This window comes from Denticeps clupeoides, chromosome 10, assembly GCF_900700375.1.
Source record: "Denticeps clupeoides chromosome 10, fDenClu1.1, whole genome shotgun sequence".
Classification (NCBI taxonomy): domain Eukaryota; kingdom Metazoa; phylum Chordata; class Actinopteri; order Clupeiformes; family Denticipitidae; genus Denticeps; species Denticeps clupeoides.
The window spans coordinates 17084288-17097120 of record NC_041716.1 but is presented as its reverse complement, the minus strand read 5'-3'; the positions used below and the strand labels follow the sequence as shown (position 1 = coordinate 17097120).

General features: G+C 42.5%; 1 protein-coding gene across 1 annotated transcript in view; it reads left to right on the top strand.

Moving 5' to 3' along the window:
• Positions 1–2643: 2643 nt before the first annotated feature.
• Positions 2644–12833, top strand: part of arhgap46b (Rho GTPase activating protein 46b) — a 66607-nt gene continuing 56417 nt past the window's right edge. Inside the window, exon 1 of the mRNA XM_028993084.1 lies at positions 2644–2752. Coding sequence (XP_028848917.1) covers positions 2739–2752 — 14 coding nt within the window. The 5' untranslated portion in view covers positions 2644–2738. The remainder of the gene's footprint in view (positions 2753–12833) is intronic.

Sequence of the window (12833 nt, the reverse complement as noted above, 5' to 3'; positions counted from 1 at the left end):
AATAAACCAACAAATCCTAGTATGAGAGGATGAAGATGACTTATGAGAAATGAAATGGACTTATATTCAGCACTTTTAAAGGGACTACTGTATGTTGAAAGAACATTTAAAAGTTAGATGGTTTTAACACAATGCCATGTACAGTTATATAGATTTATCACACATATATTTTTGATTTCTTTGGTTTACCAGTGAACATTTGATATTGTTTATTAGTTTGTGAATAAAGTGTTTGAACGCCCATGAAATCCCTTCTAGCATTATCTTTGTTTGACTTTCTTACAGGCACACTTTAAGGACTATGGGTCAGATGCTTTCTGTATGGCTGAAGTAAAACTAGCTAAGTAATATCAAGATTTAAAAGAAAAATCAATAAAACTTTTAATAGAGCAAATCTATTTCTACAGAGTAATTATGTGTGTATCTAAACATCTATACAGTTAAATACTAAAAAATGATCTTGTGTTCAAGATAATTCATCAGATTAAAATTGACATTCACATATAAAATATAATTTCAGATTTGTAATACTTTTCCCAAATAAGTTCCTAGTTTTGTGATTTTAACTACGTACACTAGATGGCGATCTTATGCCTTCTAAATATAACATGAATAAAGTACTAATTTATATGATACATATATTTCTTTCAATTAAGGGCTGCTCTGATACAAACCTATGTTGTGTGTTTTAAATCTGCATGCCTTCATACAAAAATGGTACTTATACCAAGAAAAAATACCATCCAGTGTACTTGTCCAATCTCCGGTTATCAACAAACTGGACTACTGTAACTCACTCCTGGCTGGTCTTCCTCTTAGCTCCTCCTCTCCAGCTGATCCAGAACTTATTTTTTAATTTAGAATTTAAAATTCTGATGTTTGCCTACAAAGCCGACGTAGGGTCAGCAGCACCCTCCTACCTCAGAACTCTCATCACTCTTCGCTCTGCACCTCAATCTCTCTGATCCACTGGTACCACCATCTCTCAAGGTTCAAGGAGAGCATTCATCTAGACTCTTCTCTGTCTTGGAGACTAGGTGATGGAATGAACTTGAACACAATCTAAAAACCTTCTATCTTCCTTCCAATTTCTCTGCTCAGATCATTCTTTAATACTCCTGAACAGATGTTAGTTCATTTACATTTACAGCATTTATCAGACTCCCTTATCCAGAGCGACTTACAGTCAGTAGTAACAGGGACAGTCCCCCCCTGGAGCAATTAAGTGTCTTGCTCAGGGACACAATGTTAGTAAGTGGGATTTGAACATGGTTCATAGGCAAGTGAGTTACCCACTAGGCCACTACCATCCAAATGTGTAGGACTTCCTGTGCACAAAATCCACACACATCAGCAGTGGGAGGGGCAGGTAGGGGTCAGGTTTAAAACCAGAAAACAGCTAAATCAATGTCAGTAACAAACAAACTAATTAAAATTCCACTTGACGCAATAATGCTTTTTAAAAACCCACGTCCATGTCTTCTTGAGATGGTTCTTCAGCTTCATTTGAGTCCAGCTGGGTTTGATTATACTGACTGGACTTGGTTAGGAAAGCCTCACCCCCATCTATATAAGACCTTACAGCTCACAATGCATGTCAGAGGAAATGAGAATCATGAGGTCAAAGGAACTGCCTGAAAAGCTCAGAGACAGAATTGTGGCAAGGCACAGATCTGGCCAAGCTTACAAAAGAATTGCTGCACTTAAGTTTCCTAAGAGCACAGTGGCCTCCATAATCCTTAAATGGAAGACGTTTGGGACGACCAGAACCCTTCCATTAGCTGGCTGTCCGGCTGACACATGACACATGGCTGACACATTACACAGCCTGCATGGAGTTGCTAAGAAACACCTGAAGGACTCCAAGATGATGATGAATAACCTTCTCTGGTCTGATGAGACCAAGATAGAACTGTCTGGAATTAATTCTAAAAAACAGGCACTGCTCCCAATAATAAAGCATGGTGGTGGCAATGGCAGCATCATGCTGTGAGGCTGTTTTGCATCTGCAGGGACAGGGACAACTGGTTTCACTCAAGGGCGACTTTCTCCAGACATCCCAGGACCTCAGACTGGGCTGAAGGTTCCAACAAGACAATGACACTCAGCACACAGCTAAAATAACAAAGGTGTGGCTTCACAACAACTCTGTGACTGTTCTTGAACTGACTTAAACCCAATTGAGCATCTCTGGTGAGACCTAAAAACGTCGGTCCACCAACGTTCACCATCCAACCTGCCAGAACTGGAGATGATTTGCAAGGAGAAATGGCCGAGATTCCCCCAAATTTGTAGCATCTTTCACAACAAGACTCGTGGCTGTATTAGATAAAAAGGGAGCTTCTACTGAACACTGAGCAAAGGGTCTGAATACTTAGGACCATGTGATATTTCAGTTTTTCTTTGTTAATAAACCTGCAAAAATGTGAACAATTCTGTGTTTTTCTGTCTATATGGGAGCTGTGTGTACATTAAAGAAGAATTTATTTAGGAAACGGCCGCAATATAACAAAGAGTGAAAATCCGATCCGAAAAGCAACTGTACACTGTACTGCACCGCGTGACGGAGCCAGAGTCCCACCGCGACCCGTCCCGGGATCCGAGGGGCGGGGCGAGGGGCGGGACGTACGCGGCGAGGGGCGGGGCGTCCCGGCGCCGGCGCGCCGATCTGGGGTCAGTTCGCCTTCACTCCGGACGCCGCTTCACTTCAACTTTCGGTCCGGACGATGTGAGCAGCCATGACCGAGTCCAGGTAAGTCGCGCGTTTTATTAGCAGCTTTTTAAAAGTCGCCGTGCGACAGGAGGCGCGACGGCTGAGAGTCGGATATGTGTCGCTGGTGTCCACGGCGCCTGTCACCGTCACGGGTGGACAGATGGACAGCTGCCGTCTTCCAGGTGTCAAAGTCTACGTCAAACTTGCATAATAATAATAATAATAATAATAATAATAATAATAATAACAATAATAATAATAAGAAGAACGATTTATAAAACCATGTAATATCATTTAGCGTTGTACTTGCTGTATTGTGGTCGATATGAAGGGATCAGGTCTGGTGCAGGTCAGAGGTTTCGTAAGAATAGAAATGCATTTACATTTACATTTATAGCATTTATCAGACGCCCTTATCCAGAGCGACTTACAATCAGTATTTACAGGGACAGTCTCCCTGGAGCAATTTAGGGTTAAGTGTCTTGCTCAGGGACACAATGATAGCAAGTGGGATTTGAACCCGGGTCTTCTGGTTCATAGGCGAGTGTGTTACCCACTAGGCTACTACCACCCTCAGGGTGCAAGAGCTGTAACGTGACAGAATGGATGCAATGAAAAGTGACCTTGCCTTTTATCACAGCACGTCCACGGCATCCTGTCCAGAAAACCAAGATCAGTTTCATACGTGCAAAGTCGAAACTCCAAAGTTGCACCTGATACGTCCTGTTCCGCTACCAAAAACTTCTGTTCGAAAGCAGAACTTTGTCTGTTCCACTGACGGCGGGCTCTTAACTTCTATTCTTGCCTTTAATGCAGGCCGTGCAATTGGGATTAAAATGTCCACTTGACTTTACTCTGTATGCTGTGTGTTTATGATGTTGAGGTGGGTTTTTTACGGTTCCCACAATGTACCCCCCCATTGGAGGACAATCTTGGAGTTGTCTTTTTTTATTATCCCCTCCTCTATCCTAATGTGTATCCTGCTCTTGTTTCTGACCTGTTCCCCTATCTTCCTGACCTATTGACAGTTATCGTTTCTGGGTTCTGGGTATCGTTTAGGGTGGTAGTAGCCTATGAACCAGAAGACCCAGGTTCAAATCTCGCCTACGACCATTGTGTCCCTGAGCAAGAGACTTAACCCTAAGTTGCTCCAGGGGGGGACTGTCCCTGTAACTACTGATTGTAAGTCGCTCTGGATAAGGGCGTCTGATAAATGCCATAAATGTAAATGTAAATATACACACATACACACACACGAAAGTGACTATTTTGTCATGAAAAAGAGCTGATCTTGTGTGCATATGTGTGTATCTTTTCTTGTGTCTTTTGTGGATAAAAATGTCTAAAAAACATGAATTTTAGTGAAAATCTTTTTATTTGAAAGCTTATGGGTTTTATGGGTCGGGTTAAGTTCAGTCTTGTTACATATGTTACTCATGGAAGATGGAAAACCCCAACAAACACATGTGTGTATGTGCATGTGTGCGTGTTTTTGATACCCTCGTGTTTAAATCTGTATTTCTATTTATAATCCCAGTCGGTAATGATGATAAGGACAAATGTGGCTATCGACTTTCCACTGATGAGCAGCGAGATACCATCCAGTGCCCTGGGGGCTGCCTTACACTCCTCCTTCATGTCTTTTTCCTGAGCTCCATCGTCTGATCTCTACTTGACTGTATATTGATATGGTGGTAATGTGATTAAGCCACCAATGTTTGAACCAGAGGGTCACCACAGCCACCACCACCGTAACAACTAAATCTTCAGGGATTTTCGAATGGACGTGTAGAATCATAATGGACACGTGTTGGATTACATACTGGACTACATTTTGGACTTCTCCACCTCTACAACTGTAGGCCTTTTTCTCTTATTGGACAAACCATCACAAACCCTGCACTGACACCACTTGCTGGCTCACTCTACCCTGGAAGGGCGTCCCTCTCTGTATCACTCCTTCCCAACGTTTCTTCCTTTCTTTTTTCTCTCTCCTAGAATTTTTTCCTTGTGTGCAGAAGGGTCAAGTGTGTGGGGGGTCAACTGTAGGACTTGTCAAAGCCCATTGAGACATACTGTATGTGATTTGGGGCTATGTAAGAAATAAATGTTGTTGCTGTTGTTGATGGTGTGAAGAGTATATACAGAAACTATGGCGTGTGGTAGACACATGTTACATGGTTGCAGTAGCTAAACAAATACTTTCTGGCAATGGCTGCAGCTCACAGTGTGTGTGTGTGTGTGTGTGTGTGTGTGTGTGTTTGTTTGGACATGCTATTGATTCTGAAGGACTGATCTCTTATTTAACCACAACAATGGCGTTGTACTGTGTTACAGAGAACAGTAATAATGCTGAACTGCACCAGCTGTGCCGCTGCGTTCCGGTGAAAGACAGGCCATGAATTAGTGATGTCCCCCCCTAATCCTTCATGGCCGCCACAAAAGCCCTTAACCCAGAGTCCCTCGTTCCACCTGCCTGAGAAGGTGTCAATAGTTTGATGTCGATAGGAAAAATGATCTCCTGTGAAGAAGATCTAATAAAGATGTAATAGGGTGGTGGTAACCTAGTGGGTAACACACTCGCCTATGAACCAGAAGACCCAGGTTCAAATCCCACTTACTTCTATTGTGTCCCTGAGCAAGACACTTAACCCTGAGTGTCTCCAGGGGCAGACTGTCCTTAAAACTACTGATTGTAAGTCGCTCTGGATAAGGGCGTCTAGTAAATGCTGTAAATGTAAGATCTGTCTGTGGAGTGACTGCGTTCGTCAATGACGTCAATGACGAACTAAAACCCTCTCTGACACCTCTGTGGTGTCCGCCTTTACTTTCCCCTTACTTTCCCCGTACAACTGTACGTGTCTGCAGTTGTCTGAAAAAAACTGGACAAATCAGTAAACCCCGCCCACCATGAGCACCGCAGGCAAGGTGGTCTGAAGACTGGGCTTCCTTATTCAGTCTGTAAAAGCTCTGCTCATTAAGATGGGCAGACGCGGGCTCGTTTAAAGGTCATTAACCTCGCCGAGACTCGTTTTGGGACATTAACCGTGATTTTGGACCGTGCCTACTGGAGCTTTTAGGGGAACAGTCTGCGTTGTGTTGGCTGCTTCTGCACCATGGATGCTGAACACATTTTCTCTGTCCCAGTGGAGTGTTGGGGAGAACTTTGGTTTTGTAGCTCTATAACACAGAAAATCTACATACATCACATTGGCCTAGAGCTGTCCTGACCATTCAGTTTTAGCTTGACGATTAATTGTAATTTCTAATATTGAACAGTGTTTTTTTTTTTTTTTTCATTTAATCATTGTTTTAGAAAAATCCGTAGTTTAGTAAGACACATGTGCCTTATGACCTATTTGTTTGCCTTGAACCCTGGAACACTGAATGAAACAATCAAAATTAATGAAATGTTAAGCAAATCAGAACTCAAATCAGAAGAAGTGCACAGAAAGGAACACTAGTCAAACATCGTACAGTCAGAAGCTATAGTGATTAAAAATGTTTGCATTTCTGCTGTAGTGGTGAATAGGCGACTATGTCATTATTGCGACGTTCACCCATAGTGTTTTTCTGTAACTTTTCTTTAAATCCTGTAATTGGCTTAGACGAATACTGTGTGGGTATCAACATTTGTGACAGCGTCCCTCTAAATATGATTATATCATATGTATAAATAAAAAATTATAAATATGTATAAATATACAGTACAGGCCAAAAATGTGGACACACCTTCTCATTCAATGTGTTTTCTTTATTTTCATGACCATTTACATTGGTAGATACTCACTGAAGGCATCAAAACTATGAATGAACACATGTGGAGTTATGTGATCTGTAAAGGTTCAAAAAAGTTCAAAACGGTAACTGTGTTTCATTATTTTACCACTTGTGCATTTTTTGCACATCAATGCATTAATTTGATTTATGTTCTTTTACCAACATTATTTGGTTTTGTTTTGTTATACCTTTACAACTGAGCTGGTTTCCATTCCGACAGCCCTCCCTGCATGTTTTTTTTTGCTAGTCAGCAGTGGTGTCCCAGGTGACCTTGTGAGTGGTGGGAATTATGTTGTTGGAAAAAAGGGGGTCATCTTTAGCCTGCTGGTCAGGAGCAGTAGGCGTTAAAATGACTGATTTATATCAATTCACATTGAATTCAGTAAGTATATTATCATTAGAAGATTATCACTTGCCATTTATTGTAAACAAGTGCGTAGTTTCCTACTGTTGACCAGAACAGTCTGTTCACATTTTACATTGTAGTGGAAATTTTGCAGTTGGGTACTTTACCATCCAACTGGGGGATTTTCAATGTGATTTTGTGGCGAAAATAGAATATTGAGCGACGCATTACGGCTGTTTCGTAGGGTATAGTCATTTTAAGCGCGTTATTTATTATTTAATTTAGTATTTAATTTTGGTTGTTTTCTGGTTATAGCAGTAGCAGTGTGGGATTGAAACTGAGGCCTTTTCATGACACAGCGAGGAGGTACATTTTGCTGCCTAGCAGGTTCGGTTCTAGACAAGGCATATATGAGGGGCAGACAGAAATGTGAAGGGGGCACATGGTGGAGACGGAGGCAGGATATGGGTAAGGTGGGGTGCTCTGGATAACTGTTTTTGTCTTGTAACTGGATTGCACTTTATCAGGCCAAAAGTTTGGACACACTTATTCTCATTCAATGTATTTTCTTTATTTTCATGACCATTTACGTTGGTAGATTCTCACTGAAGGCAACAAAACTTTGAATGAACACATGTGGAGTTATGTACTTAACAAAAAGTGGAGACCTGGCCCCCACAGTCACCGGACCTGAACCCAATCCAGATGGTTTGGGGTGAGCTGGACCGCAGGGTGAAGGCAAAGTGGCCAACAAGTGCTAAACACCTCTGGGAACTCCTTCAAGACTGTTGGAAAACCATTTCAGGTGACGACCTCTTGAAACTCATCGAGAGAATGCCAAGAGTGTGCAAAGCAGTAATCAGAGCAAAGAAACTAGAATATAAAACATGTTTTCAGTTATTTCAGTTATTTTTTTGTTAAGTACATAACTCCACATGTGTTTTGATGCCTTCAGTGAGAATCTAATGGTAGACACAATGGTAGACACACACACACCCACACACAAACACACACAAAGACACATACATATATTCCTCATCAGATTATATCAAATATTTCCAACCCAGCAATAACACTTCTCATCATATCCAATATGAACTGAACTAAAAAAGGGTTGGTTTAGTTGAAAAAAGGATGCATCTCACATCTCACGGGATGACAGTGGTGCTGGTGGGATCAAGAAAGAAATACGAGACTGAAACTGTGAGAAGAACAATGGACTCATCCCCCACTGACTGTAAAAATGTAGATATACATTTGTTAATTATCTCAGCGGTTGCTAAGAGATTTGCTGCTTCCTGTGAGACCATTCATTTTGCTGGGCACACACTGTGTCCGATTTTTCCTGGTCGTCTCCTGCCGTGGGGCCAGCTCAAACTGTACTCATGATTTATGTATGCACAGTGTATGGTCCGACTCGACCTGACTGCTCACAACATACGAGCAGTATGAACACAAGCAGAAGAAGAACCCCCCCAAAAAAAGAGGCGTATGGCGAAACTTTAGAAAGTTGGGGGTTACAGAAATCAGTGAAACGTAGGCGAGACCAGGTTATAAAGGTGGTCTTGTGTCTGTTGCTTGTGTCTGCTGACTCCATGTGCAGCTACCTGAACTTCAGGACAACCCTCACGATGGGCGACAAATTTCGAACAGGTTTGGTACTCTTACGACCAGCTGATTGTGGGTCGTGGCCTGGTCGGGAGGCGTGAATTGGTGACCGTACGCATGGCCAAGCTATCGCAGGAGTGCTAAACCGGCTCTAAAATAGCCCGCCGTATGAGAAACTTGACAGCAGCTAATTAGCTGGGGGGATCTGCGCAAAACAAACCAAAAAACAAGAGCGGAAACCTGTCATCTAATTTGTGCCATTTCCAGTGGCTTTTTCAACTTTTGTAATAAATATTGTCCATATTCGGTTTGTTTGATAAAGTTCCGACCTAGATGGCTTACTGAAACTTGTCCGATTATTACGTAGACTTTGCCATCCCTTCCCTGTCGACACGGTCAAGCTGATAATCCGAATTGTCAAGGGACGGGCATTAGATGAATTGCCTGCGAGGTGCGCGTGCGTTTTGTGGGTGAAACGGGGCAGGCGTGTATTACGCAGTGTACAGGGTATATGTGGAGTAATCCCTACACTAAGAAGGGCACAACTGAAAGGATCTGTTCTCCTAAAAGGCAAAGCCTCACAAGGTCTTAATGGATTAAAAGGTCTTCGCCACTCTGACACCAAGACGTGCTCCGTCCTGCGCTTGTTCTTTGGTTTCTGAGAAATGCTCAGAAATGGTAAGCAGTGCACAACAAATCTCATGATGAAGAAATATTGGTATCAGACTGGGGTTTGGAAGTCATAATGAGTAAGTTATTACCTGCTTTATCTTGGTGCAGGGTGCAAACTGAACCAAAAAATGTCCAATGCCACGTAAACCAGATACGCCATGGCTGAATGTGCAGGTACATAACACTGTCACAAAACAAAAAGATCAACCCGATATTCCAAATTCTGAGGCGTTCACTGTCAGATAACAACAGGCAACAGTTACGTGGCCTTCAGCAGTTAAGCATACTGAGTGAGTGAGTGAATAAAATGTTATAAGGTAAAGTTTTGTTCAAATATGGTTTATTTTCTGGCAGAAGTTGAACCATTTGAGGTCCCCTTGATCAAGGTACCCCCACACACTGCTGCCCACTGCTCACTAAGACTGATGGGTTGCACATTTTGTTGAGTGCACCGTGTTCTGTGCTGCAGTGTTTCAAAAATGACAATAATTGTATCTTATATCTGACCTTAAGTTTCAAGTAGGTTTATTACAAGATAATTTACAAAAAAATATTATTGACGATTAGGGTTGCCTGTGAAAATATAGACATCATGAATTTTATTTCCATTATTTCTATATAGGCACATTATTTGTTAATAATTATTTTTATCGAAATGTCTACAGAGTTAACGTGTCGAGATCATGCTGTGAGCCAGTTTAATTCCAGGACATACATCATACTGTCAACGTCTACGGACTTACGGGGGAAGGAAGCGCAGAGGTCTGACATGCTGGGAAGGGGGTTTTATTATATATATATTAAACAATAAACACAAAAAAACAAACGCGGCTCGGTGGCCAAAAACGATTTAACTTAAATGAAGAACTTAAACAAACCCGCAGGCGTGTGGCGATTGCCAGAACTGAAAATACACATTCACATAGTGCACTAACGTCCACGAAAATGCCGTCCCTTCTGAAGGGGCGGAAAAGTCCGGCCTTTATGCGCCGTCAGGATTGGCCACTGGTGATAAGCACAGCTGCAGTCAATCCTGACACATACATTGGGAAGAGACATCCCAACCTGCAAAAACTAATTTCAGGGAGGTTGCAGTACTGAAATCTGATTGGTTTAATTAACAAAATGAGGAATTCAGGCTCACATATACATACAGACCTTTTCATCTCTCAAGTTCGCAATTCACATGGTATTGTTTTAGGAAATATCCTATATATTTTATTTACATTTACATTTAAGGCATTTGGCAGACGGCCTTATCCAGAGCGACTTACAACGTGCTTCCATGTTACCATGGATGAAGTGATCAATTCTGGTTCACTAGGACCCTCAACTACGAATACAATATTTTTATTCACTCTGTTGTAGATTCTATACATAAGTCAGACAATAAGAAAGTTACAAGTTAATCTAAATATTCTCTAAAGAGGAAGGTCTTGAGCTGCCGTTTGAAAGTGCTCAGTGACTGTGCTGTTCTGACAATTTTATTCAATTTGGGGGCAACAAGGGGCCACTATCAATATGCAGGAGACTCCCAGACCTTCTGGATGTCTGGATGGAAATATATGCATATCGTTATATGGTGTGGGGTCATTTGTTGGTCTGTCAGGGGTCAGGGTTTAATCCAGGACTCGATTAAAATGGAGTCTTTTTCCTGCTAACCTGGCGCTAGTCCCTCCTGGCCCCCATCCTGGGTCAGGCTCAGTAGCCGAACCCTCGGGTGCAGGCCGTGTCGTGTTATTAGCAACGTACGCAGGCGGGCCGGCGGGAGCGGCTGACAATCGCGGCCATTGTCTGTTGTAATGAGTGTGGTCGGGGCTGCGGCTCAGGAATGCTAATACGGTTAATTGCAACTGATGGCAGATTAGCCGCCAGTTAAGCGCTGCAGAATTAGCTTCATTCTTGGCTTTGCGCCAGGCAACGCTCGCGGGGCAAAGTTTACAAGATGGTGAACAGGGTAATAAACTTCAGGATGCCCTTATTCCTGCCATCACTGGAGGAATATTTGGACAGGCAGGGTGGTTTCATGGATTTATCAGTCCCTCCAGGATTTAAGGGGGTGTTCTTGTGGCCTAAAATTGTGCCCTGGTTTCGGGGCAACTTAATAAACATAGCATTGCATGTTTTGTCCTGTCGCTACCAACAATACCTCTTCACTTCCAGAACAAGGCAGTAACTCACAGAACATGACGACTATTGGTCAAATTTGGAGGAAAGTTGTGCCAATTGGGCAAAATGGCAATTTCACAGAGATCTCATTGGGGGTCAGTTGAAGTTTACTTTTATTGTTGTGACAGCTATGTTGGGAAATCCAGGGAGGAAAGATTTATGAGGATTTCTTGCAGCATCAGTTTCAAAGCCAAGGCAGTGTTGTGATGTCTACAGCCCCCGTTTGACCCTGGATTTTTCAGGACTGCACAGATCTGAGCCTGTGGGAAAAGTGAGGATTGAGAAAAGTGAACTCAAGAACTTAGAAGAATCCTCTAACACTCACCATGATTTTCCCACTTATACCCAGGCCTATTAAACATGGTACAAATGCATCTGCATTTGACACTCATGACCCATTTGTTCCTGCTTGAGCAGGTTCCATAGCTTCCTCACATTAAATTCATATTGCTCCTTATATACATTTCTCTTCCTCCTTTGGCTGCTCCTGTTAGGGGTCGCCACATCAGATCAACCAGTCTGGTTTTCTGCACAAACAATGTGGTGAACATGTTAGTCCAGATGCCATTCCTGATGCAACCCTCCCAATTTACCCAGTTTAGGACCCAGCTTACACGGTCACGCATGTCCCCAGTGATGGGTTTAAAACATTAAATTAACTGTAGTTTCATGTGACTGCAAGTACCTGAGTATAATACAGTTAAATGGCTCCCCTACCAGCCAATATGAAAGGTGTATTTACGAAGAAGGTCATGGTTTAAAAAGGATATAAATACTACACTTGAGTCTCTGTTTGCTTGTCTTTGGAGTGTCGATTTATGTGTCAGGTTTATGGACAGTTGTCTGAGAATCTGTTTGGTTTATGAGGACTGCTGGGACAGTATTCTGACTTCTGTAGCGTGACTGTGATTCTACTGTTGGATACGTCATTCTTCTTTATCAACGAGCTGCTGGGACTGTTTTATGATTTCATGTCACTTACTTAAAAATAAATTAACTTACCGAGTCCCAGTTGGGCGCTTCCTGTGGCCATTACTGGATGAGTGAGTGGCTGCCACGTGACCTTTGAACCTCTGCATTGTGTTATCGAATGATAACATCCTCGTTTTTCCAGGAACAAGAGCCAAAGAGAAAGTGAACGTGCATCTGATCCTGTTTTTAACACACAAACGGGTGCAGAGATCAGTTCTGAAGGGGCGCTTCTTTGTCTCTGACATGCTCTTGGTCTGACTTGTGTCAAGGACAGTGGCGAGACAGCACTAAAGAATGTGGTAGCTGTATGTCTATGTTAATACATAAAGTTAACACACTGTGGTATATCTCTCTCCCACTTCCATATTGTCTTCCGTATTTCTGTGAAAGGTTTGACAATATCTTTCCTGATCTCTCGATGATTTGTCCTCCGGTTATGGAAAAGGGACGTGTGGATGGTCTTGGCTGGAGATGGCCTTGGCTGTCCGTTCTATAGCTTAACTGGTCTGCATGGTGTTATTATCTGGCCTTGGAGACCCACCAGACACCCCTCATCACTATCTCTCTGACCCA